The sequence below is a fragment of the Oncorhynchus keta genome, chromosome 2, assembly GCF_023373465.1.
Source record: "Oncorhynchus keta strain PuntledgeMale-10-30-2019 chromosome 2, Oket_V2, whole genome shotgun sequence".
Taxonomy (NCBI): domain Eukaryota; kingdom Metazoa; phylum Chordata; class Actinopteri; order Salmoniformes; family Salmonidae; genus Oncorhynchus; species Oncorhynchus keta.
Window position 1 is genome coordinate 28,099,153 of NC_068422.1, and position 25,274 is coordinate 28,124,426.

The 25,274-nt window shown below is 43.6% G+C and overlaps 1 protein-coding gene across 1 annotated transcript in view; it reads left to right on the plus strand.

Moving 5' to 3' along the window:
- Positions 1-15,337, plus strand: part of anxa11a (annexin A11a) — a 30,205-nt gene extending 14,868 nt beyond the window's left edge. The window contains exons 2-15 of the mRNA XM_035748540.2: positions 257-498; positions 984-1,072; positions 1,582-1,797; positions 2,075-2,162; positions 5,116-5,210; positions 5,738-5,851; positions 6,053-6,143; positions 6,273-6,352; positions 10,462-10,518; positions 10,714-10,807; positions 11,827-11,922; positions 13,931-13,989; positions 14,316-14,438; positions 14,587-15,337. Coding sequence (XP_035604433.1) covers positions 267-498; positions 984-1,072; positions 1,582-1,797; positions 2,075-2,162; positions 5,116-5,210; positions 5,738-5,851; positions 6,053-6,143; positions 6,273-6,352; positions 10,462-10,518; positions 10,714-10,807; positions 11,827-11,922; positions 13,931-13,989; positions 14,316-14,438; positions 14,587-14,646 — 1,494 coding nt within the window. The 5' untranslated portion in view covers positions 257-266 and the 3' untranslated portion in view covers positions 14,647-15,337. The remainder of the gene's footprint in view (positions 1-256; positions 499-983; positions 1,073-1,581; positions 1,798-2,074; positions 2,163-5,115; positions 5,211-5,737; positions 5,852-6,052; positions 6,144-6,272; positions 6,353-10,461; positions 10,519-10,713; positions 10,808-11,826; positions 11,923-13,930; positions 13,990-14,315; positions 14,439-14,586) is intronic.
- Positions 15,338-25,274: the final 9,937 nt, after the last annotated feature.

Consider the following 25,274-nt stretch of genomic DNA (forward strand, 5'->3'; position numbering starts at 1 on the left):
TTATACACAGTTACCCATAAATTGATCATGTTAAAAAATTAAACCATCAGCCAAGGAAATCACGATTCATTCCTGCTTAATGGGTCATCCTGAGGAATATAGCCATGTTTCTTCTCCCCAGCTAAACTTCATGGAGAGGGGAGTGGCCCACTGCATTTTCCTGTCATCATAACCTAACCCGGAACAGAAACTCCAAACAGAATGCATTTACACATAAAAAATAGGCCTTACATTTAGATATTTTTCCTTATTTCAGACCATAAACCATGAGTTATCCAGGATACCCCGCTCAAGCTGGTGGCTATCCCCCTCAGCCGGGCGCCTACCCACCCCAAGCTGGAGGCTATCCCCCTCAGCCAGGCGCCTACCCACCCCAAGCCGGAGGCTATCCACCCCAGGCAGGTGGTTACCCCCCACAGGCTGGTGGTTACCCCCCTCAGGCTGGTGGCTATCCACCACAGCCTGGAGCTGGAGGGTACCCAGCCATACCCCCAGCAGGTAAGGCCTCAGGACAACAGATCATTATATGCCTAATATATGCACATGCAGCATGTTTTATATGTTTTATTCTCTAAACAACCTTCGCTGTGCTGAGAGACAACACTCACAGACCAACTAGAATTGGCAAGTGTGTTTATTGCTAGTCCTGGTGTTTCATTCCAAAGCCAATTTAATACGGACCCATTTCTTTACCTCTCTGCCCTAGCAGCAATACCAGATATTTGTTAACTTCTCTAGTATGAAGTTTAAGCACTTCCTATTTCTATTTAAAATATAATAATTATCCTCTGGTTTCTGGTAACCCCTGATTGAAGGATTTATTGATTGATTGATTAATCAATTACTTGATTGGTTGACTACAATCATATACAACCACAACATCAAAGCAAAACAGTCCAAACTTTTGTAAAACAGTAGTAATAGTACATAGTGATTTGCCATAAACAGTTTAGTGGCATGCCCATCTATGTCAACTGTTACAGATAGTTGGGGAGGTGGTGCTGGTTTCCCTGCCTTTGGTCTTGATAATCTGTCCAACCCTGGATTCAACGCAGGAAATCTCCCAGCCATGGTAAGTCTGGCATGAAAATACAGTACAACCCCCCTTATTGACTTTTTACCATGGTCATCTTTTTCTCATATCTATCTATGTTGCAGCTTTCTTGTTAAACTTCCTGATAGTCTCTCTCGCGTGACTAAAATAATGTAGCTCATGTTTATTAGCTTAGATAGTGCTTCAAAAACATAATAATTTGCTGCAACCTTCTCTTTCACTGTTGTAATCCTTCAAAACTCCATGTTTTGTATACTTTATTTTTTATATTGTCTTTTATTCTCTCTTTATTAAAAAAACAAAAGCAGATGTTTAATCAACATCTATAATATATAATTGATTATTTACAAAACAGCTTTGCTTGCAGATTAATTGAAACCAATCAGCTTCCTGCACATTTTATTGGATGCCCACTTTTGCTCCAATCACATGCCAACCCGATCTCCGCAGCCATGTTCACCTCTGGTGAATACCCCCACCCTGCCCCCCAGCCCCCTAACCAACAGCCCTATGGTATGTACCCCCAGCCAGGAGGACAGATGCCCCAGCCTCAAGGCCCAGGCATGGCCTATCCAGGCCAGCCCATGCCTGGCTACCCACGGGCACCCTCACCCAACCCCTCCATGCCTGGTTACGGAGGAGGACCAGCGCCTAATCAGCAAATGCCAGTGTACCCTCAAGCCCCGTTGCCCAACCCGTCCATGCCTGGAGGTGGAGCCATTCCAGTCTCTCCTGCCATCAATGTAAGACACACTGGGAGGATTTAACCCTATTTTGACAATAGTCCTTCAAAATACCATTTTAGGCAGGCATACATCTGGTTACGGGTCCATACTTTATCCAAGGGTTTAAACTTGAATACCTAAATGTTCTGCACTAATATTGATTGGGCTTCTATCGTTTTCTTACTCTTCTTGAGATGTCAATTATAAGAGATTTTGCCAGGAGTTTTACTGGCAAATAACACTGACAGTGTAAAGCAATCAGGTTTCATTATGGATTAATTCCCTTTTCTTTCAGAGAGGATTCAGGGGAAGCATCAAGGATTATCCGGGAGCAGACCCACTGAGAGATGTGGAGGTTCTGAGGAAAGCCATGAAGGGCTTTGGTGAGTTGGTTAAATAGACCCTGTCCAGAAACAACCCCTAGCCCCTTAAACTGGAGTCTCGTGAGTGAGTTAGACCCTGTCCAGAAACAACCCCTAACCTTTTATACATTGGTCCAGTGATTGAGTTAGTTAGTGGCCAGCAATATTTGACATTTGTATATACAGTGTGTATGATATTATAAATACCTCACATGCGACTCGTAATAAGACTAAGCAATTGGCCAATATTTTTTTTATCTGACTCATAAAGATAATTAGCCAAATGCAAAAGATTACAGTTAAACCATGTGCAATCGAGTATTATGCGTTTAGCTGACTAAGGAATGGTCATGGGAAGTGACTATCAAAGCAAGTATTATTTCAAAACTGTAAAATGAATACAAGACATAAAGCTTAAGTTATACGGTTATACTGACATTAACAAAGCATTATTGTAGGCATATACACTACCTACTCATTCAAGGGTTTTTCTTTATTTTTACTATTTGCTACATTGTAGAATAATAGTGAAGACATCAACACTATGAAATAACACATATGGAATCATGTAGTAACTAAAACAGTGTTAAGCAAATCAAAATATATTTTATATTAAAACATTTTTTGCCTTCATGACAGCTTTGCATAATCTTGGGATTCTCTCAACCAGCTTCACCTGGAATGCTTTTCCAACAGTCTTGAAGGAGTTCCCACATATGCTGAGTACTTGTTGGCTGCTTTTCCTTCACTCTGAGGTCCAACCCATCCCAAACCATCTACATTTGGTTGAGGTCAGGTGATTGTGGAGGTCAGGTCATCTGATGCAGCACTCCATCACTCTCCTTCTTGGTAAAATAGCCCTAACACAGCCCACAGTGTGTTGGGTTATTGTCCTGTTGAAAAACAAATGATAGTCCCACTAAGCCCAAACCAGATTGGATGGCGTATAGCTGCAGAATGCTGTGGTAGCCATGCTGGTTAAGTGTGCCTTGAATTCTAAATTAATCACAGACAGTGTCACCAGAAAAGCACCCCCACACCATATCACCTCCTTCTTCATGCTTCACGGTGGGAAATACACATGCAGAGATCATCCGTTCAACCACACCGCGTCTCACAAAGACACTGTTGGAACCAAAAATCTCCAATTTGGACTCCAGACCAAAGGACACATTTCCACCGGTCTAATGTCCATTGCTCGTATTTCTTGGCCCAAGCAAGTCTATTCTTCTTATTGGTGTCCTTTAGTAGTGGTTTCTTTGTAACAATTCGACCATGAAGGCCTGATTCACGCAGTCTCCTCTGAACAGTTGATGTTGAGATGTCTGTTACTTGAACTCTGTGAAGCATTTATTTGGGCTGCAATTTCTGAGGCAGGTAACTCTAATGAAATGATACTCTGCAGCAGAGGTAACTCTGGGTCTTCCATTCCTGTGGAGGTCCTCATGAGAGACAGTTTCATCATAGCGCTTGATGGTTTATACGACTGCACTTGAAGGAACTTTCAAAGTTCTTTAAGTTTTCCGTAATTGACTGACCTTCGTGTTTCAAAGTAATGATGGACTGTAGTTTCTCTTTGCTTATTTGACCTGTTCTTGCCATAATATGGACTTTGGTCTTTTATTATTACCAGGGCTATCTTCTGTATACCACCCCTACCTTGTCACAACACAACTGATTGTCTCAAACGCATTAAGAAGGAAAGAAATTCCACAAATTAACTTTATGGAGGCACACCTGTTAATTGAAATGCATTCCAGGTGACTACCTCATGAAGCTGGTTGAGAGAATGCCAAGAGCGTGCAAAGCTGTCATCAAGGAAAAGGGTGGCTATTTGAAAAATCTCAAATATAAAATATATTTAGATTTGTTTAATACTTTCGGTTACTACATGATTCCATATGTGTTATTTCATAGTTTTGATGTCTTCACTAGTATTCTACAACGTAGAAAATATTAAAAAGAAATAAAGATTCTTGAATGAGTAGGTGTTCTAAAAGTTTTGACCGGTAGTGTAGATTCTAAGGTTAACTTACAAGGCAAAGCATGGACAAAGAGATGCTTACTAGCCAGAGGCCTAGAAGCCGAGGAAATGAGAACTGATCATACAACCTTCCTCCATGGACTGGATACAGGATAAGAGACAGAACAAAGGCATTTAATTCCATTTATAACATCTGAAGGTGTATCCTTTCAACCCAGAACCAATCACTTTTCATCAATCAAACGATACAAAGTTTACAGTGTAACCTGACCACCAAGGCCCAATCTCTGCAGGGTGTCACAGCATTTAAATGGTTTTGTGGGGGATGAGACCAGTGTAAATATGACATAATTCCTGAGAGGACCATAAAACCTTTTTGCATATAGTAATTCAGATTTGTACAGATACAAGTAACCACAGAGATCATACATGCATATAGTTAGCATCAGAGTTATCCTCAGTGAACACGTTTCAGATATATACCAAACATGGATACTATAGTACTATTCAATCACATTCAACAGTCCGTCTTCTGAATACTGTAACAGTATTTTGTGTGTGTGTGGGGGGGGCTGACTAGTCCTTTGGCATTGTCTCCTGTCTTCCAACACCAGGTGTCAGAGAGCACATGAATAAGGGCCGAGCATACATTAAGCCCTATCTAATCTTGGAACCAGAAACAAATATTACATGCGTAATGGCCAGATGTCACGAGAGAATAGGCCCTGTCCAGAAACAACCCCTTGTCAGTAACCTTATACAATACACACTTGTGTAGATCTGAAAGGAATGGATAGGTAAATTCAACACTAGCAATGACATTGCCTTCTATCATTGAGCCTCAATCTTTGAATTACTTAATTATGTATGAAGACCTGGTAATGATATTTGCTGAGCTATACTAGTAAAAAAAAATGATGTTATAAACTCATGAAGGGAAATGGATGGGCAGTTTTGAATATGTGTTCTGACAGGGAACTTGTCCTACAGGTACTGATGAACAGGCCATCATAGACCTGCTAGGGAGTCGCTCAAACATACAGCGTGTTCCCATGCTCGCGGCCTTCAAAACTTCCTACGGAAAGGTAATACAGTTACATTTAAAAACGTGATAATTTATTTATCTAATTTGAGTTATTGTGGAAGAAATTAATATAATGAGTGTTACAGCATCATACAATGATCTGTATAAGTGAGGTTCAGGGAGGGTCAGAGGGTATATCTCAACAGCAGCTGATGGTTCTGCCAGTTAACAACGTAGCTGGGGGACTTGATTCCCTCAGACCCCATGAAAGCAGTACCCGGAACACACATGGCACAGCAGTTGAACACAGATAGCATTAATTCTTGAAGTGGACTGAAGTAGGTCATGAAGCCACTCATTTTGGGTGCCGGTACGCTTTCTATATATTTGCCGTTACTTATCATATTTTACAGCCAATATTCTAAAAGAGGTGTCAGTACTCAAGCAGTACAGGAAATGACGGTGCCAATATTCAAGTTATAGAACAGTGAACGTGCTTGTTCTCTGTACCACTGAGCACCAGCCCAACTCAATAATATCTTGGTTAGCATTGAATTATACCAAGCTTGTATCCCCTTGCCTTCCTAGGATCTGGTTAAGGATCTGAAGTCAGAACTGTCAGGGAACTTTGAGAAGCTGGTGCTAGCCATGTTGAAGACCCCAGCCCAGCTTGATGCATATGAACTCAAAGATGCCATTAAGGTTTGTGAAAGGGTTTTTATAATCACTGACATGGATACTCTCTCTTAGCGTGTGTGTGTGTGTTTGCGTTCGTACGTGCAAACAAGTGGAATGTTCTTGTTTTGTGTTTGACACAACTAGCTAAACTAGTTTAACGAACAGAGAAATAGTAATATTCATGTCATAAACCTACCAACTGTTCTCTACTGTATGTTCTGACAGGGTGCAGGGACAGACGAGGCTTGTCTGATAGAGATCCTGTCCTCTCGCTCCAACGCAGAGATCAGAGAGATCAACATGGTCTACAAGACAGGTAAGTTCCTCAGGTAGACACACACTACAGGAACGACAGATAGCGTTGAGGAAAAAACCTTTGAAATAAATATGAGAAGTGTACTGCTCTGTACTGTGCTGTGTAAGAAAGCTGTGTGTGTTATTTCAGAGAATAAGAAGTCACTGGAAGATGCCATCAGTGGGGACACCTCAGGACACTTCCGTAGACTCCTCATCTCTCTGGCCCAGGTACAGCCTATGGCCCATAGATGTAGAATAATGTATACATTAGAAATACATATACATAGGAATAGATACAGTACATACAGTTGAAGCCGGAGGTTTACATACACCTTAGTCAAATACCTTTAAACTCAGTTTTTCACAATTCCTTACATTGAATCCTAGTAAAAAAAATGCCCTGTCTTAGGTCAGTTAGGATCACCACTTTATTTTAAGAATGTGAAATGTCAGAATAATAGTAGAGAGAGTTATTTATTTCAGCTTTTATTTCTTTCATCACATTCCCAGTGGGTCAGAAGTTTACATACACTTAATTCGTATTTGGTAGCATTGCTTTTAAATTGTTTCACTTGGGTCAAACGTTTCAGGTACCCTTCCACACGCTTCCCACAATAAGTTGGGTGAATTTTGGCCCATTCCTCCTGACAGAGCTGGTGTAACTAACTCCTAGCTCGCACATGCTTTTTCAGTTCTGTCCACACATTTTCTACAGGATTGAGGTCAGGGCTTTGTGATGGCCACTCCAATACCTTGACTTTGTTGTCCTTAATCCATTTTGCCACAACTTTGGAAGTATGCTCGGGGTCATTGTCCATTTGGAAGACCCATTGCGACCAAGCTTTAACTTCCTGACTGATGTCTTGAGATTTACATTTACATTACATTTAAGTCATTTAGCAGACGCTCTTATCCAGAGCGACTTACAAATTGGTGCATACACCTTATGACAACCAGTGGAACAGCCACTTGCATCTAAATCTTGTTGGGGGGGTGAGAAGGGGGGTGAGAAGGATTACTTACCCTTACTTACCCTATCCTAGGTATTCCTTGAAGAGGTGGGGTTTCAGGTGTCTCCGGAAGGTGGTGATTGACTCCGCTGTCCTGGCGTCGTGAGGGAGTTTGTTCCACCATTGGGGGGCCAGAGCAGCGAACAGTTTTGACTGGGCTGAGCGGGAACTGTACTTCCTCAGTGGTAGGGAGGCGAGCAGGCCAGAGGTGGATGAACGCAGTGCCCTTGTTTGGGTGTAGGGCCTGATCAGAGCCTGGAGGTACTGAGGTGCCGTTCCCCTCACAGCTCCGTAGGCGAGCACCATGGTCTTGTAGCGGATGCGAGCTTCAACTGGAAGCCAGTGGAGAGAGCGGAGGAGCGGGGTGACGTGAGAGAACTTGGGAAGGTTGAACACCAGACGGGCTGCGGCGTTCTGGATGAGTTGTAGGGGTTTAATGGCACAGGCAGGGAGCCCAGCCAACAGCGAGTTGCAGTAATCAAGACGGGAGATGACAAGTGCCTGGATTAGGACCTGCGCCGCTTCCTGTGTGAGGCAGGGTCGTACTCTGCGGATGTTGTAGAGCATGAACCTACAGGAACGGGACACCGCCTTGATGTTAGTTGAGAACGTCAGGGTGTTGTCCAGGATCACGCCAAGGTTCTTAGCGCTCTGGGAGGAGGACACAATGGAGTTGTCAACCGTGATGGCGAGATCATGGAACGGGCAGTCCTTCCCCGGGAGGAAGAGGAGCTCCGTCTTGCTGAGGTTCAGCTTGAGGTGGTGATCCGTCATCCACACTGATATGTCTGCCAGACATGCAGAGATGCGATTCGCCACCTGGTCATCAGAAGGGGGAAAGGAGAAGATTAATTGTGTGTCGTCTGCATAGCAATGATAGGAGAGACCATGTGAGGTTATGACAGAGCCAAGTGACTTGGTGTATAGCGAGAATAAGAGAGGGCCTAGAACAGAGCCCTGGGGGACACCAGTGGTGAGAGCGCGTGGTGAGGAGACAGATTCTCGCCACGCCACCTGGTAGGAGCGACCTGTCAGGTAGGACGCAATCCAAGCGTGGGCCGCGCCGGAGATGCCCAACTCGGAGAGGGTGGAGAGGAGGATCTGATGGTTCACAGTATCGAAGGCAGCCGATAGGTCTAGAAGGATGAGAGCAGAGGAGAGAGAGTTAGCTTTAGCAGTGCGGAGCGCCTCCGTGATACAGAGAAGAGCAGTCTCAGTTGAATGACTAGTCTTGAAACCTGACTGATTTGGATCAAGAAGGTCATTCTGAGAGAGATAGCGGTAGAGCTGGCCAAGGACGGCACGCTCAAGAGTTTTGGAGAGAAAAGAGAGAAGGGATACTGGTCTGTAGTTGTTGACATCGGAGGGATCGAGTGTAGGTTTTTTCAGAAGGGGTGCAACTCTCGCTCTCTTGAAGACGGGAGGGACGTAGCCAGCGGTCAGGGATGAGTTGATGAGCGAGGTGAGGTAAGGGAGAAGGTCTCCGGAAATGGTCTGGAGAAGAGAGGAGGGGATAGGGTCAAGCGGGCAGGTTGTTGGGCGGCCGGCCGTCACAAGACGCGAGATTTCATCTGGAGAGAGAGGGAGAAAGAGGTCAGAGCATAGGGTAGGGCAGTGTGGGCAGAACCAGCAGTGTCGTTTGACTTAGCAAACGAGGATCGGATGTCATCGACCTTCTTTTCAAAATGGTTGACGAAGTCATCTGCAGAGAGGGAGGAGGGAGGGGGGAGGATTCAGGAGGGAGGAGAAGGTGGCAAAGAGCTTCCTAGGGTTAGAGGCAGATGCTTGGAATTTAGAATGGTAGAAAGTGGCTTTAGCAGCAGAGACAGAGGAGGAAAATGTAGAGAGGAGGGAGTGAAAGGATGCCAGGTCCGCAGGGAGGCGAGTTTTCCTCCATTTCCGCTCGGCTGCCCGGAGCCCTGTTCTGTGAGCTCGCAATGAGTCGTCGAGCCACGGAGCGGGAGGGGAGGACCGAGCCGGCCTGGAGGATAGGGGACATAGGGAGTCAAAGGATGCAGTAAGGGAGGAGAGGAGGGTTGAGGAGGCAGAATCAGGAGATAGGTTGGAGAAAGTTTGAGCAGAGGGAAGAGAAGATAGGATGGAAGAGGAGAGAGTAGCGGGGGAGAGAGAGCGAAGGTTGGGACGGCGCGATACCATCCGAGTAGGGGCAGTGTGGGAAGTGTTGGATGAGAGCGAGAGGGAAAAGGATACAAGGTAGTGGTCGGAGACTTGGAGGGGAGTTGCAATGAGATGTTGCTTGAATATAGCCACATACTTTTCCCCCTCATGATGACATCTATTTTGTGAAGTGCACCAGTCCCTCCTGCAGCAAAGCACCCCCACAACATGATGCTGCCACCCCCGTGCTTCACGGTTGGGATAGTGTTCTTCGGCTTGCAAGCCTCCCCTTTTTCCTCCAAACATAACCATGGTCATAATGGCCAAACAGTTCTACTTTTGTTTCATCAGACCGGAGGACATTTCTCCAAAAAGTACAATCTTTGTCCCAGTGTGCAGTTGCAAACTGTAGTCTGGCTTTTTTCATGGCGGTTTTTCAGCAGTGGCTTCTTCCTTGCTGAGCGGCCTTTCAGGTTATGTCGATATAGGACTCGTTTTACTGTGGATATAGATACTTTTGTACCTGTTTCCTCAAGCATCTTCACAAGGTCCTTTGCTGTTCTTCTGGGATTGATTTGCACTTTTCGCACCAAGGTACGTTGATCTCTAGGGGACAGAACGTGTCTCCTTCCTGAGTGGTATGATGGCTGCGTGGTCCCATGGTGTTTATACTTGCGTTTGTTTGTACAGATGAACGTGGTACCTTCAGGCGTTTGGACATTGCTCCCAATGATGAACCAGACTTGTGGTTGAAGTCTGTGGTTGAAAAAGTGGTTGTAAAATGAGTTTTACACATTTCATACAATTATACTCTTTGTGCCATGGGGCAGAGATACCTTGTTGAAGTTTTAAAGCAAATTTCCTGAAATTCTACACATGTTGCCATGACTTATGCCATGTTAGTGATATCTGAGTGAGAGTGACTAACAAAATCAATGGTCCTGCGTGCCCTGTCAGTATTCACCCATTAACACTACAAGGTGTAGATAACTGGCTGGACTAATTTACTAACCTACTTGTTAGCTGGCAGGGTTAATTGAGTGACTGTCAGTGACTGAAAAAACAAGAGAAAACCTGCTGTTGCACAACCAAATGTCTAACTTGCACGTTGGGTATTCTACCATTCTAACTCTCGGGGTCCCTAAGCGATCGCTTATGTTGCCTATACCTGCAGCTGGCCCTGATTATGTGTTGTGTTTGTGCTCTCAGGGTAATCGAGATGAAAGAGAGACAGTGGACATCTCTGTAGCCAAACAAGATGCCCAGGTAAATTGCCATTTCTTATCTATAATGAACCTTGTGACGTCTAATCTACAGACTGTATTGTGTCTTCAACATACTTAGGGACAGGTGTTTTTCATTAAATTTGAGCTGGAAAAACTCAGGACCCTACACGGCATACTTTAAATCTCTACCTACTCATTGAAAGATGTCTGTGTGTATTGTGTGCCCTCTGTCCAGGCTCTGTATGCTGCTGGAGAGAACAAGGTGGGAACAGATGAGTCCAAGTTCAATGCCATCCTGTGTGCCAGGAGCAAACCCCACCTCAGAGCAGGTAACTACAGGGGAGAGGAATGGTACTGTAAGAAGTCAAATATCAATTAAATGTACACTCACTTGCCAGTTTATTAGGTACACCACCCATTCACAAATATGGTTCACTCCTTCAGACGGTGAGTAACGTGGCTGTGGCTTGCTATATAAAGCAAGCAGGCAGACAGGCATCGAAGCATTCAGTTACTGTTAGAATCTACGGTAGAATGGGCATAACTAGTGACCTAAAGGACTTTGATCGTAGTATGGTCTTCAGTGTCAGGCGCACCGGTTCCAGTATCTCAGAAACGGCTGCCCTCCTGGGCTTTTCACGCACGAGAGTGTCAAGGGTTGACAGAGAACTGTGCGACAAACAAAAAACATCCAGTCGGCTGCGGTCCTGTGGGCGAAAACAGCTTGTTGATGAGAAGTCGAAGGAGAATGGCAAGAATCGTGCAAGCTAACATGCTGGCCACAAACATGCAAACAACGCCGCAGCACAACAGTGGTGTGCAGAACGCACAACTCGTTAAACCCTGTCACGGATGGGCTATTGCAACAGAGACCACACTGGGTTCCTATCAGCTACAAAAAGCAGCTCAAGTGGGCACGCGATCACCAACACTGGATAATTAAGGAGTGAAAAAATATTGCCTGGTGTGACAAATCCCAGTTCCTGTTGCATCATGCTGATGGCCGAGTCAGGATTTGGCGTAAGCAGCATGAGTCCATGGACACATCCTGCCTGGTATCAAAGGTACAGTCTGGTGGTGTAATGGTGTGGGGAATATTTTCCTGGTACACGTTAGGTCCCTTGATACCAATTGAGCAACGTTTGAACGCCACACCTTGTAGAATCCATGCCTCGAGGAATTCCGGCTGTTCAGGAGGCAAATGGGGTCTGACCCGGTACTAGATGGCCACTGAGTGTATATGAAATATCAGTCCTCTGGTGCTGTCCGCTCATCTTGATTCATAGCTTTTGCCACTACCTTATCCGTGTGTGTGTGTGTGTGCCTGTGTGTGCGTGCATATGTGCAGTGTTCCATGAGTATCAGCAGATGTGTGGCAGAGACCTAGAGAAGAGCATCGACAGAGAAATGTCTGGGGACCTGGAGAGTGGAATGGTGGCCGTGGGTAAGAGGACACCTTTTGGTTAACACACACCCATTCAGGTCACACCTACACGTCTCTACGCAAACACATACTAACACTCTATGTCACACCACTAACAACACACACACAGAGTGAAATACCCAGATGTATGTGTAGGGGATTACCAAAAAAAAACTTGAACAATGGTTCCACCCAATTCCTGTATGGGGTTTCACCGTTTGACGTAACAGTACCTGGGAATTTCTTTTTAAGCTGAATGTGTTATGTTATGGGATGTATATGAATGATGACTAAATTATGTATACATTTAACGTAGAACTATAACTAAACAGTAGAATACTACCCTGTCACTGTATGAATGTATGAATCCTATTATAATCAAAACACTGAATATAATGTGTGTAGTTTTAGTCAAGAATTAGAACGAGGACTTTCTGTTCCTTGTTAGAACGAATGGAGCTATCGTCAGACCGGCTGGAATATTGTGTTCCTTACAGGACATTCTGTCCCCACCCAGAAAGGGGAGAGACCTTGGGCTTGTAGTAGATTGTTTAACAGGTGACAGACAATGTGAAAAGGCTTGTCAACTATATTGCCATTGTATCTGAGAGGAGGAGGGACATTTATGATGAAATGTGAGGTATATAAACCAATGTACATGGTATTATGAGCAGAGCTCTCGATAAGCACTATTGGCTAAGTTGACTGATCTCTGTCCGTTTCATTTAAATAAGAGCCTTACATATTCTTAGAAACCGACAGAGAGTGTTAATTGCATTGGAAAATGAGCATGAGAACAAAATTCTCTTGACAGTTAACACCCATAGCTTACTCATTCTTACTGTGAAAATATGTTATAGAAGATGCTATAACAATATGTGAGTTGTCACACTGTTGCTGTCTGAATGAGTAATTGTTGTTGTTATTTTTCTTCACTTGGCCAACGTTGCTCCGGTTACTGGTACAGTAACATGCTTTTAGATTATTTTGACTGGGTGACATCGTTGTTATTATCTGACTTTGTATCAAGAGATGCTCACTCTCCATACACACTTCATAGTAATGATGTGTTGTTTGCTTGTTCCATTATGCATGATGTTTGTCCGTACAGAAGTCATGTTGATGTGATGTTTAAAAATGTATTTCACGCTTCTGACTGTGTTTATTACATTTATCAAACTACATTCATATATTTTCATATACACTGAGTATACAAAACATTATGAACTCTTTGCATGACATAGACTGACCAGGTGAATCCAGGTGAAAGCTATGATCCCTTATTGATGTCACCTGTTAAATCCACTTCAATCAGTGTAGATGAAGGGGAGGAGTCAGTTTAAAGAAGGATTTTTAAGCCTTGAGACAATTAAGACATGGATTGTGTATGTGTGCCATTCAGAGGGTGAATGTCCAAGATAGAAAATGTAAGGGCTTTTGAAAGGGGTATGGTAGTAGGTGCCAGGCACATCAATTTGTGTCAAGAACTGCAACACTGCTGGGTTTTTCACGCTTAACAGTTTCCCGTGTGTATCAAGAATAGTCCACCACCCAAAGGTCATCCAACCAACTTGACACAACTGTTGGAAACATTGGTGTCAACATGGGCCAGCAGCCCTGTGGAACACTTTCGACACTTTGTAGAGTCCATGCCCTGACGAATTGAGACTGTTCTGCGGGCAATATTTGTTATGTTTTGTACACTCAGGGTATTTTCCAGTTCTGGTTTCAGATATGACTTGACAATATTTTCAGTTTTATCCCTTCATATCATTTTTAACCGTTAGTTTTGTTTGTTTCTGAGAGTTTCCTTCAACACACAGTATCAGTCACCTTGTCTCAAGTCTGCTTGTGCTCTTGCAAACTCAATAGCTTTCATTTTCAAGCTAAACATTTGGCATGACAATGACTGACTAGGAGTTGGCATTGTAGCACAAACAGACTGGGCCATGTTATCAGTCCCTCCCTCCGAAGACTAGCGCCCACCTACTAAGGTTAATTCTAACCCTCTGCTCTCTCTGTGTTCCAGTCAAGTGTATTAAGAACACACCCGCCTACTTTGCTGAGAGACTTTACAAGGCCATGAAGGTAAGACACGCCCCGTTTCTGTCTGTATGTCTGTCTGTCTGGACTGATTAGAACATAATGTACATACAGCACAGAACAACAAAACTGTCCACGACTGATAAGTGAACACTGTTTACACTCACTACATTTTCACTTTACCAGTCCCAATGATATTGCATTGTTATTACAGTAATTGCTTCTGATAACTGTACTCTTTAAATAAGTGTGTGTGTGTGTGTGTGTGTGTGTGTGTGTGTGTGTGTGTGTGTGTGTGTGTGTGTGTGTGTGTGTGTGTGTGTGTGTGTGTGTGTGTGTGTGTGTGTGTGTGTGTGTGCGTGTTTTCTCAGGGGGCCGGGACCAAGGACAAAACCCTGATTCGGATAATGGTGACCCGTTCTGAGGTGGACATGTTGGATATCCGTCAGGAATACGTCAAGACATATGGCAAGTCGCTCTACACAGACATCTCTGTAAGTATCTCTCCTCATCACTACACAAATTCCAACACACATACACACACCAGTACCTTCAATAATGCTACTGCTATAGAGCAAGTTAGGCATTCTAGTATGATGTTCTGGACTAGTTTGTTGATGTGTTTGTTGTTGTCTATGACAGGGAGACACTTCAGGGGACTATAAGAAACTGCTGTTAAAGCTGTGTGGAGGGAGCGACTAGAGGAACCATGTCAGCTTTCTTTACAGGATGTCCCCCACACTACATCTCCAATGTTTACATATATAGCCATTTTTTACTGACTAGCCTATAATAGTATATATATATATATATCTATCTATGCATGCACCACAGTCAGCAATACTGCATGCCATGCCATCCATTTTCTTCATTGCAACTTTTAGCACGTTATGATATGAGAATCTCCAATCATAAAAGCTGTTCCTTTTCTATATTTTGTATGAGCAAGAAAGTATATGTTTTTCCATAAGTGTAATATCAGTGCTGGATATTATAACTTAGTCAGGGTAAAAATGCCCTAAAGGTGCAACGTGCAACTTTGATTAGAATTGAAATTTAAATCAATATATATTTTATTTTTTCAAGCCTGTGCCAATATTATGCATATCTAATTGTAAATGTTAACTAAGTAGTAATTGGTTTAGTTAAAATGTTAAATACATGACTCTGAAGTCAGAATACTTAGCAGCTAAAGAACCAAAGTGTTCGGTTTATATTTGTGTTTATATGGTGTGTGTGTACACTATCATTGTGTTTTTTTGTCTGCTGTTTGCAACAATCTCTTTGAGCATATCTGTCAATCTAACTTCTAACTAAAATCTCATTGCATCACATTTCAGTAACAGTGCTCTGATTTTAATATTACATCTGAAAATAAATGTTGAGAAACACCGCTGTTCTTTCCCCTACTGATGATTTCATCAATGCTAATGTTGTTGTTGCATTATACTGTGTTTTAGTCTTGAGGCAAGGAAGAGCACTAATTCCTCTTTCTGACCCCAGGCCCCTGACACTTTCAACAAATGGCTGATGTTCTTGGCCTGTTATTTGTGGAGTCAGTGAGCAAAGGAGAAAACCGCGCCAGTTGCAATTACCTTTATTTGAAAGCAGTCACAACAATATGATTTTGTAGACAAGTCGTTTTTATTTTTTTATTTCACCTTTATTTAGCCAGGCAGGCAAGTTGAAACAAGTTCTCATTTACAACTGTGACCTGGCCAAGAATAAAGCATACATACAACAACACAGAGTTACACATGGAATAAACAAAACATACAGTCAATAATACAGTTGTAGAAAACCTATATACAGTGTGTGCAAATTAGGTAAGAAAATGAAGGTAAGGCAATAAATAGGCCATGGTGGCGAAGTAATTACAATATACCAATTAGACACGAGAGTGATTGATGTGCAGAATATTAATTTGCAAGTAGAGATACTGGGGTACAAAGGAGAATGATAAATAAATAAATACAGTATGGGGATGCGGTAGTTGGATGGGCTATTTTCAGATGGACTATGTACAGGTGCAGTGCTCCGTGAGCTGCTCTGACAGCTGGTGCTTAAAGCTAGTGAGGGAGATATGAGTCTCCAGCTTCAGGGATTTTTGCAATTCATTCCAGTCATTGGCAGCAGAGAACTGGAAGGAAAAGCGGCCAAAGGAGGAATTGGCTTTGGGGGTGACTAGAGAGATATACCTGCTGGAGCGCGTGCTACGGGTGGGTGCTGCTATGGTGACCAGTGAGCTGAGATAAGGCAGGGCCTTACCTATCAGAGATTTGTAGATGACCTGAAGCCAGTGGGTTTGGCGACGAGTATGAAGCGAGGGCCAGCCAACGAGAGCGTACAGGTCGCAGTGGTGGGTAGTATATGGGGCTTTGGTGACAAAACGGATGGCACTGTAATAGACTGCATCCAATTTGTTGAGTAGAGTGTTGGGGGCTATTTTGTAAATTACATTGCCGAAGTTGAGGATCGGTAGGATAGTCAGTTTTACGAGGGTATATTTGGCAGCATGAGTGAAGGATGCTTTGTTTCGAAATAGGAAGCCGATTCTAGATTTAACTTTGGATTAGAGATGTTTGATGTGAGTCTGAAAGGAGAGTTTACAGTCTAACCAGACACCTAGGTATTTGTAGTTGTCCACATATTCTAAGTCCGAACCGTCCAGAGTAGTGATGCTGGCCGGCGGGCAGGTGTGGGCAGCGATTGGTTGAAGAGCATGCATTTAGTTTTATTTTCATTTAAGAGCAGTTGGAGGCTGCGGAAGGAGAGTTGTATGACATTGAAGCTCGTCTGGAGGTGAGTTAACACAGTGTCCAAAGAATGGCCAGAAGTATACAGAATGGTGTCGTTTGCGTAGAGGTGGATCAAAGAATCACCAGCAGCAAGAGCGACATCATTGATGTATACAGAGAAGAGAGTCGGCCTGAGGATTGAACCCTGTGGCACCCCCATAGAGTCTGCCAGAGGTCCGGACAACAGGCCCTCCGATTTGACACAATGAACTCTGTCAGAGAAGTAGTTGGTGAATCAGGCGAGGCAGTCATTTAATAAAACAAGGCTGTTTAGTCTGCCGATAAGAATGTGGTGATTGACAGAGTCAAAAGCCTTGGCCAGGTCGATGAATACGGCTGCACAGGAATGTCTCTTATAGATGGCAGTTATGATATCGTTGAGGACCTTGAGCGTGGCTGAGGTGCACCCATGACCAACTCTGAAACCATATTTCATAGCGGAGAAGGTACGGTGGGATTCGAAATGGTCGGTAATCTGCTTGTTAACTTGGCTTTTGAAGACCTTAGAAAGGCAGGGTATGATAGATATAGGTCTGTAGCAGTTTGGGTCTAGAGGGTCTCCCCCTTTGAAGAGGGGGATGACCGTGGCAGCTTTCCAATCTTTGGGAATCTCAGACAATACGAACGAGAGGTTGAACAGGCTAGTAATAGGGGTTACAACAATTTTGGCAGATCATTTTAGAAAGAGAGGGTCCAGATTGTCTAGCCCGGCTGATTTGTAGGGGTCCAGATTTTGCAGCTCTTCCAGAACATCAGCTATCTGGATTTAGGTGAAGAAGAAATGGTGGGGGATTAGGCGGGTTTCTGTGGAGGGTGCCGGGCAGTTGACCGGGGTAGGTGTAGCCAGGTGGAAAGCATGGCCAGCCTTAGAGAAATACTTATTGAAATTCTCAATTATAGTGGATTAATCAGTGGTGACAGTGTTTCCTAGCTTCAGTGCAGTGGGCAGCTGGGAGGAAGTGCTCTTATTTTCCATGGACTTTAGTGTACCAGAATTTTTTTAGTTTGTACTACAGGATGCAAATTTCTGTTTGAAAAAGCTTAGATTTCCTAACTGCCTGTGTATATTGGTTCCTAACTTCCTTGAAAAGTTGCATAACACGGGGGCTATTCAATGCTAATGCAGAACGCCACACAATTGTTGTTGTGCTGGTCAAGGGCAGACAGGTCTGGAGTGAACCAAGGACTATATCTATTCCTAGTTCTACATTTTTTGAATGGAGCATGCTTATTTAAGATGGTGAGGAAACCACTTTTAAAGAATAACCCGGCATCCTCTACTGACGGGATGAGGTCAATGTCATTCCAGGATACCCCGGCCAGGTCAATTAGAAAGGCCTGTTCGCTAAAGTATTTTAGGGCGTGTTTGACAGTGATGAGGGGTGGTCGTTTGACCGCAGACCCATTACAGATGCAGGCAGTGATCGCGGAGATCTTGGTTGAAAACAGCAGAGGTGTATTTGAAGGGCGAATTGGTTAGGATGATATCTATGAGGGTGCCCGTGTTTACAGATTTGGGGTTGATCATTTGTGTGAGGTTGAGAGCATCAAGCTTAGATTGTAGGATGGCAGGGGTATTAAGCATGTCCCAGTTTAGGTCACCTAACAGCACGAGCTCAGAAGATAGATGAGGGGGCAATCGATTCACATATAGTGTCCAGGGCACAGCTGGGGCAGAGGGTGGTCTGAAGTAGATAGAACTGCCAAATGGGGCGGTATTTCAATCTTGGTGGAAAACGTTAAAGTGAGGGATGGAAATTTCAGGGGTTTTGGTGGTTTTCCTGAGCCAGGATTCAGACACGGCTAAGACTTCCGGGTTGGTAGAGTGTGCTAAAGCAGTGAATACAACAAACTTAGGGAGGAGGCTTCTAATGTTAACATGCATGAAACCAAGACTTTTCTGGTTGCAGAAGTCAACAAATGAGAACACCTGGGGGGTAGGAGTGGAGCTAGGCACTGCAGGACCTGGATTAACCTCTACATCACCAGAGGAACAGAGGAGAAGTAGGATAAGGGTACGACTAAAGGCTATAAGAACTGGTCGTCTAGTATGTTCAGAACATAGAGTAAAGGGAGCAGGTTTCTGGGCACGATAGAATAGATTCAAGGCATAATGTACAGGCAAAGGTATGGTAGGAAGAGAGTACATTGGAGGTAAACCTAGGTATTGAGTAATGAAGAGAGAGATATAGTCTCTAGAGACGTTTAAACCAGGTGATGTCATCGCATATGTGGGAGGTGGAACAACGTGGTTGGTTAAGGCATATTGAGCAGGGCTAGAGGCTCTACAGTGAAATAAGACTAATCACTAACCAGTAATGGACAAGGCATATTGATATTAGGGAGAGGCATGCGTAGCCAAGTGATCGTATGGGTCCAGTGAGTGGTTGGGCTGGCTGGGGACATGGCGATTCAGACAGTTAGCAGGCCGGGGCTAGCAAGCGAGCAGTTAGCAGACCGGGGCTAGCAAGCGAGCAGTTAGCAGACCAGGGCTAGCAAGCTAGCAGAAGGGCCTTAGAGGGACATCGCGATGGAGGAAAGACTGTTTTTGCCTCCTCGTGTGGTGACGTCGATAGACCAGTCGTGGATTAGTATGGTTCCAAGTAGCAGAGGGGGGGGGTCACATAAGCCATCACATAATTCATCCATAGGCCGTACCTGAGTATGTTTTTAATAATGAGGGTTCTATCCACTGGGCTAGGGTCTGGTCCTGCAGACGTTACCACTGACTATCTTCCACATGATAAATCATTCCCCTGTTCAGGGATGACTCACCCCACACATTTGAAGGGACATTACACGATTTTTCAAATTCATATTCATCATCTCCAGGAGCACCCAAACATCAATATATTTGAGAAAGACATGATCCTCTCTTTTGTAGTCAAAAAGATCAATGAGGAGAAGTGTTTATGATGCCATCATCTGGTGTGCATCACGTGATTTTATTAATCAACTATGAGTAGACAAAAGTAGCCAAAGGTCATAGTTGATTAAAATCATATGATACACCGGATGTCTACGGAAACACTGGCCTTTTCACATGTGTTGAGGTGGTGCTTGATATGATAAATATGAATAAAAAAAATTACATTTCCCTTGACCCTTTTCTTCACACTGGTCAATAAACTCTGCTCCAATACAGAAGACACTGGGACTGAAGTTCAAGGCATAATCAAGAGGCCAATAGTTAATACATGTGATCAATGTTAATTTGGTGCATATATGACTAGAATTATGTTTATGAGATACAATATCTACCTGACATACATGTTGTTTTCATTCTGGCCCCTAGATGGCAATAATGCCCTGTAGCTCAGTGCAGTTCACAGACCGTGCTTGCTGAGACCATGTTTGTATTAGTGGTTGATAAAAATCCATAATGTGTAACTAACTACATTGTACGTACACTTTATCTTCCTATATACACTAACTACCATGTAAATACATAGGTATTAGGCACACAGCCGGTCACATGAGCATTATCCCTGTGAAGTTGATTGTTTTGGGGTGCTTTTTAGTCCCTGTCGCTGGAAAAGAACATCAGCCATCTGTTCATAACTAATCCTGTCTATTTTTACAGACTGATATTTTCTTCTGCAATCAGAATTTGTGTGTGAGTAGTGCAGCATTATTCCTAAAACCACTTACTGAGAAACAGATTTTCAGCATTTTTTTTAAACTTATACGGGGAAATCTGGTGATATACAGTGCCTTGCGAAAGTATTCGGCCCCCTTGAACTTTGCGACCTTTTGCCACATTTCAGGCTTCAAACATAAAGATATAAAACTGTATTTTTTTGCGAAGAATCAACAACAAGTGGGACACAATCATGAAGTGGAACGACATTTATTTGATATTTCAAACTTTTTTAACAAATCAAAACTGAAAAATTGGGTGTGTAAAATTATTCAGCCCCCTTAAGTTAATACTTTGTAGCGCCACCTTTTGCTGCGATTACAGCTGTAAGTCGCTTGGGGTATGTCTCTATCAGTTTTGCACATCGAGAGACTGACATTTTTTCCCATTCCTCCTTGCAAAACAGCTCGAGCTCAGTGAGGTTGGATGGAGAGCATTTGTGAACAGCAGTTTTCAGTTCTTTCCACAGATTCTCGATTGGATTCAGGTCTAGACTTTGACTTGGCCATTCTAACACCTGGATATGTTTATTTTTTAACCATTCCATTGTAGATTTTGCTTTATGTTTTGGATCATTGTCTTGTTGGAAGACAAATCTCCATCCCAGTCTCAGGTCTTTTGCAGACTCCATCAGGTTTTCTTCCAGAATGGTCCTGTATTTGGCTCCATCCATCTTCCCATCAATTTTAACCATCTTCCCTGTCCCTGCTGAAGAAAAGCAGGCCCAAACCATGATGCTGCCACCACCATGTTTGACAGTGTGGATGGTGTGTTCAGGGTGATGAGCTGTGTTGCTTTTACATAACGTTTTGCATTGTTGCCAAAAAGTTCAATTTTGGTTTCATCTGACCAGAGCACCTTCTTCCACATGTTTGGTGTGTCTCCCAGGTGGCTTGTGGAAAACTTTAAACAACACTTTTTAGGAATATCTTTAAGAAATGGCTTTCTTCTTGCCACTCTTCCATAAAGGCCAGATTTGTGCAATATAAGACTGATTGTTGTCCTATGGACAGAGTCTCCCACCTCAGCTGTAGATCTCTGCAGTTCATCCAGAGTGATCATGGGCCTCTTGGCTGCATCTCTGATCAGGCTTCTCCTTGTATGAGCTGAAAGTTTAGAGGGACGGCCAGGTCTTGGTAGATTTGCAGTGGTCTGATACTCCTTACATTTCAATATTATCGCTTGTACAGTGCTCCTTGGGATGTTTAAAGCTTGGGAAATCTTTTTGTATCCAAATCCGGCTTTAAACTTCTTCACAACAGTATCTCGGACCTGCCTGGTGTGTTCCTTGTTCTTCATGATGCTCTCTGCGCTTTTAACGGACCTCTGAGACTATCACAGTGCAGGTGCATTTATACGGAGACTTGATTACACACAGGTGGATTGTATTTATCATCATTGGTCATTTAGGTCAACATTGGATCATTCAGAGATCCTCACTCAACTTCTGGAGAGAGTTTGCTGCACTGAAAGTAAAGGGGCTGAATAATTTTGCACGCCCAATTTTTCAGTTTTTGATTTGTTAAAAAAGTTTGAAATATCCAATAAATGTCGTTCCACTTCATGATTGTGTCCCACTTGTTGTTGATTCTTCACAAAAAAATACAGTTTTATATCTTTATGTTTGAAGCCTGAAATGTGGCAAAAGGTCGCAAAGTTCAAGGGGGCCGAATACTTTCGCAGGGCACTGTATTTAGATTGAGTAGCCAGGGTCTTAGCTGAATATTTTCAGCCCTACGGAATATCTGTAAAAGTGTGCCATCAATGAGGGTTGGTGTAACATCAGGAATTGAGAAAATATAAACTCAGCATAAAAATAAATGTATCTTTTTCAGGACCCTGTCTTTCAAAGATAATTCATAAAAATCCAAATAACTTCACAGATCTTCATTGTAAAGCGTTTAAACAGTGTTTCCCATGCTACAATTAATGAACATGCGCCTGTGGAACGGTCATTAAGACACTAACAGCTTACAGACGGTAGGCAATAAAGGCCACAGTTATGAAAACTTAGGACACAAAAGAGGCCTTTCTACTGACTCTGAAAAACACCAAAAGAAATATGCCCAGGGTCCCTGCTCATCTGTGTGAACGTACCTTAGGCATGCTGCAATTAGGCACGAGGACTGCAGATCTGGCCAGGGTAATAAATTGCAATGTCAGTACTGTGAGACACCTAAGACAGCACTACAGGGAGACAGGACGGACAGCTGATCATCCTCGCAGTGGCAGACCACGTGTAACAACACCTGCACAGGATCGGTGCATCCGAACATCACACCTGCGGGACAGGTACAGGATGGCAACAACAACTGCCCGAGTTACACCAGGACCACACAATCCCTCCATCAGTGCTCGGACTGTCCGCAATAGGCTGAGAGATGCTGGATTGAGGGCTTGTAGACATGTTGTACAGCAGGTCCTCACCAGACATCACCGGCAACAACATCACCTATGGGCGCAAACCCACCATCGCTAGACCAGACAGGACTGGCAAAAAGTGCTCTGACAAGCCGCAACTTTGTCTCACCAGGGGTGATGGTCGGATTCGCATTTATTGTCGAAGGAATGAGTGCTACACCGAGGCCTGTACTCTGGAGCAGGATAGATTTAGAGATTGAGGGTCTGTCATGGTCTGGGGCGGTGTGTCACAGCATCATAGGTCTGAGCTTCTCATTGCAGGCAATCTCAAGACTGTGCATGACAGGGAAGACATCCTCCTCCCTCATGTGGTACCCTTCCTGTAGACTCATCCTGACATGACCCTCCAGCATGACAATGCCATCATCCATACTGCTCGTTCTGTGCGTGATTTCCTGCAAGAAATGAATATCAGTGTTCTGCCATGGCCAGCGAATAGCCCGGATCTAAATCCCATTGAGAATGTCTGTTGGATGTCTGTTGGATTGGAGGGTGAGGGCCAGGGCCATTCCCCCCAGAAATATCTGGGAACTTGCAGGTGCCTTGGTGGAAGAGTGGGGTAACATCTCAATTCCCTGTCTTAGGGCAGTTCGGATCACCACTTTATTTTAAGAATGTGAAATGTCAGAATAATAGTAGAGATAATTATTTATTTGAGCTTTTATTTCTTTCATCACATTACCAGTGGGTCAGAGGTTTACATACACTAAATTAGTATTTGGTAGCATTTCTTTTAAAATGTTTAACTTGGGTCAAACATTACAGGTAGCCTTCCACAAGCTTCCTGCAATACATTGGGTGAATTTTGGCACATTCCTCCTGACAGAGCTGTTGTTTCTGTCAGGTTTGTCAGGCCTCCTCGCTCACACACACTTTTCAGTTCTGCCCACAAATTTTCTAAAGGATTGAGGTCAGGGCTTTGTGATGGCCACTCCAATACCTTGACTTTGTTGTCCTTAAGCCATTTTGCCACAACTTTGGAAGTATGCTTGGGGTCATTGTCCATTTGGAAGACCCATTTGCGACCAAAGAGCAGAGAACATTTCTCCAAAAAGTACGATATTTGTCCCCATGTGCAGTTGCAAGCCGTAGTCTGGCTTTTTATGGCGGTTTTTGAGCAGTGGCTTCTTCCTTGCTGAGCGGCCTTTCTGGTTATGTCGATATAGGACTCATTTTACTGTGGATATAGATACTTTTGTACCTGTTTCCTCCAGCATCTTCACAAGGTCCTTTGCTATTGTTCTGGGATTGATTTGCACTTTTTGCACCACGGTAGGTTCACCTCTAGGAGACAGAACGTGTCTCCTTTCTGAGTGATATGACGGCTCCGTGGTCCCATGGTATTGATACTTGCGTACTATTGTTTGTACAGATGAACGTGGCACCTTCAGGCATTTGGAAATTGCTCCCGAGAATGAACCAGACTTGTGGAGGTCTACAATTATTTTTCTGAGGTCTTGGCTGTTTTCTTTTGATTTTCCCATGATGTCAAGCAAAGAGGCACTGAGTTTGAAGGTAGTCCTTGAAATACATCCACCTCCAATTGACTCAAATTATGTCAATTAGCCTATCAGAAGCTATGCACACATGACTGTAAGTCGCTTTGGATAAAAGCGTCAGCTAAATGGCATATATTATTATTATTATAAAGCCATGACATAATTTTCTGGAATTTTCCAAGCTGTTTAAAGGTACAGTCAACTTCTGACCCACTGGAATTGTGATACAGAGAATTATAAGTGAAATAATCTGTCTGTAAACAATTGTTGGATAAATGACTTGTGTCATGCACAAAGTAGATGTCCTAACCGACTTGCCAAAACTATAGTTTGTTAACAAGAAATTTGTGGAGTGGTTGAAAAATTAATTTGAATGACTCCAACCTAAGTGTATGTAAACTTATGACTTCAACTGTATATAGCAAAGCAATAAGCACCCACCCACCTTTGAACATGCAGGTAAGTGTTGGAACTCAACCTCTAATTTACAGTCATCGTCACAGGGGTTTATAGTTGATTCAGTGACGGACAAACCTGTGGATGGATAACATTTACATTACATTTAAGTCATTTAGCAGACGCTCTTATCCAGAGCGACTTACAAATTGGTGCATTCACCTTATGACATCCAGTGGAACAGCCACTTTACAATAGTGCATCTAAATCTTTTAAGGGGGGGTGAGGAGGATTACTTTATCCTATCCTAGGTATTCCTTAAAGAGGTGGGGTTTCAGGTGTCTCCGGAAGGTGGTGATTGACTCCGCTGTCCTGGCGTCGTGAGGGAGTTTGTTCCACCATTGGGGAGCCAGAGCAGCGAACAGTTTTGACTGGGCTGAGCGGGAACTGTACTTCCTCAGTGGTAGGGAGGCGAGCAGGCCAGAGGTGGATGAACGCAGTGCCCTTGTTTGGGTGTAGGGCCTGATCAGAGCCTGGAGGTACTGAGGTGCCGTTCCCCTCACAGCTCCGTAGGCA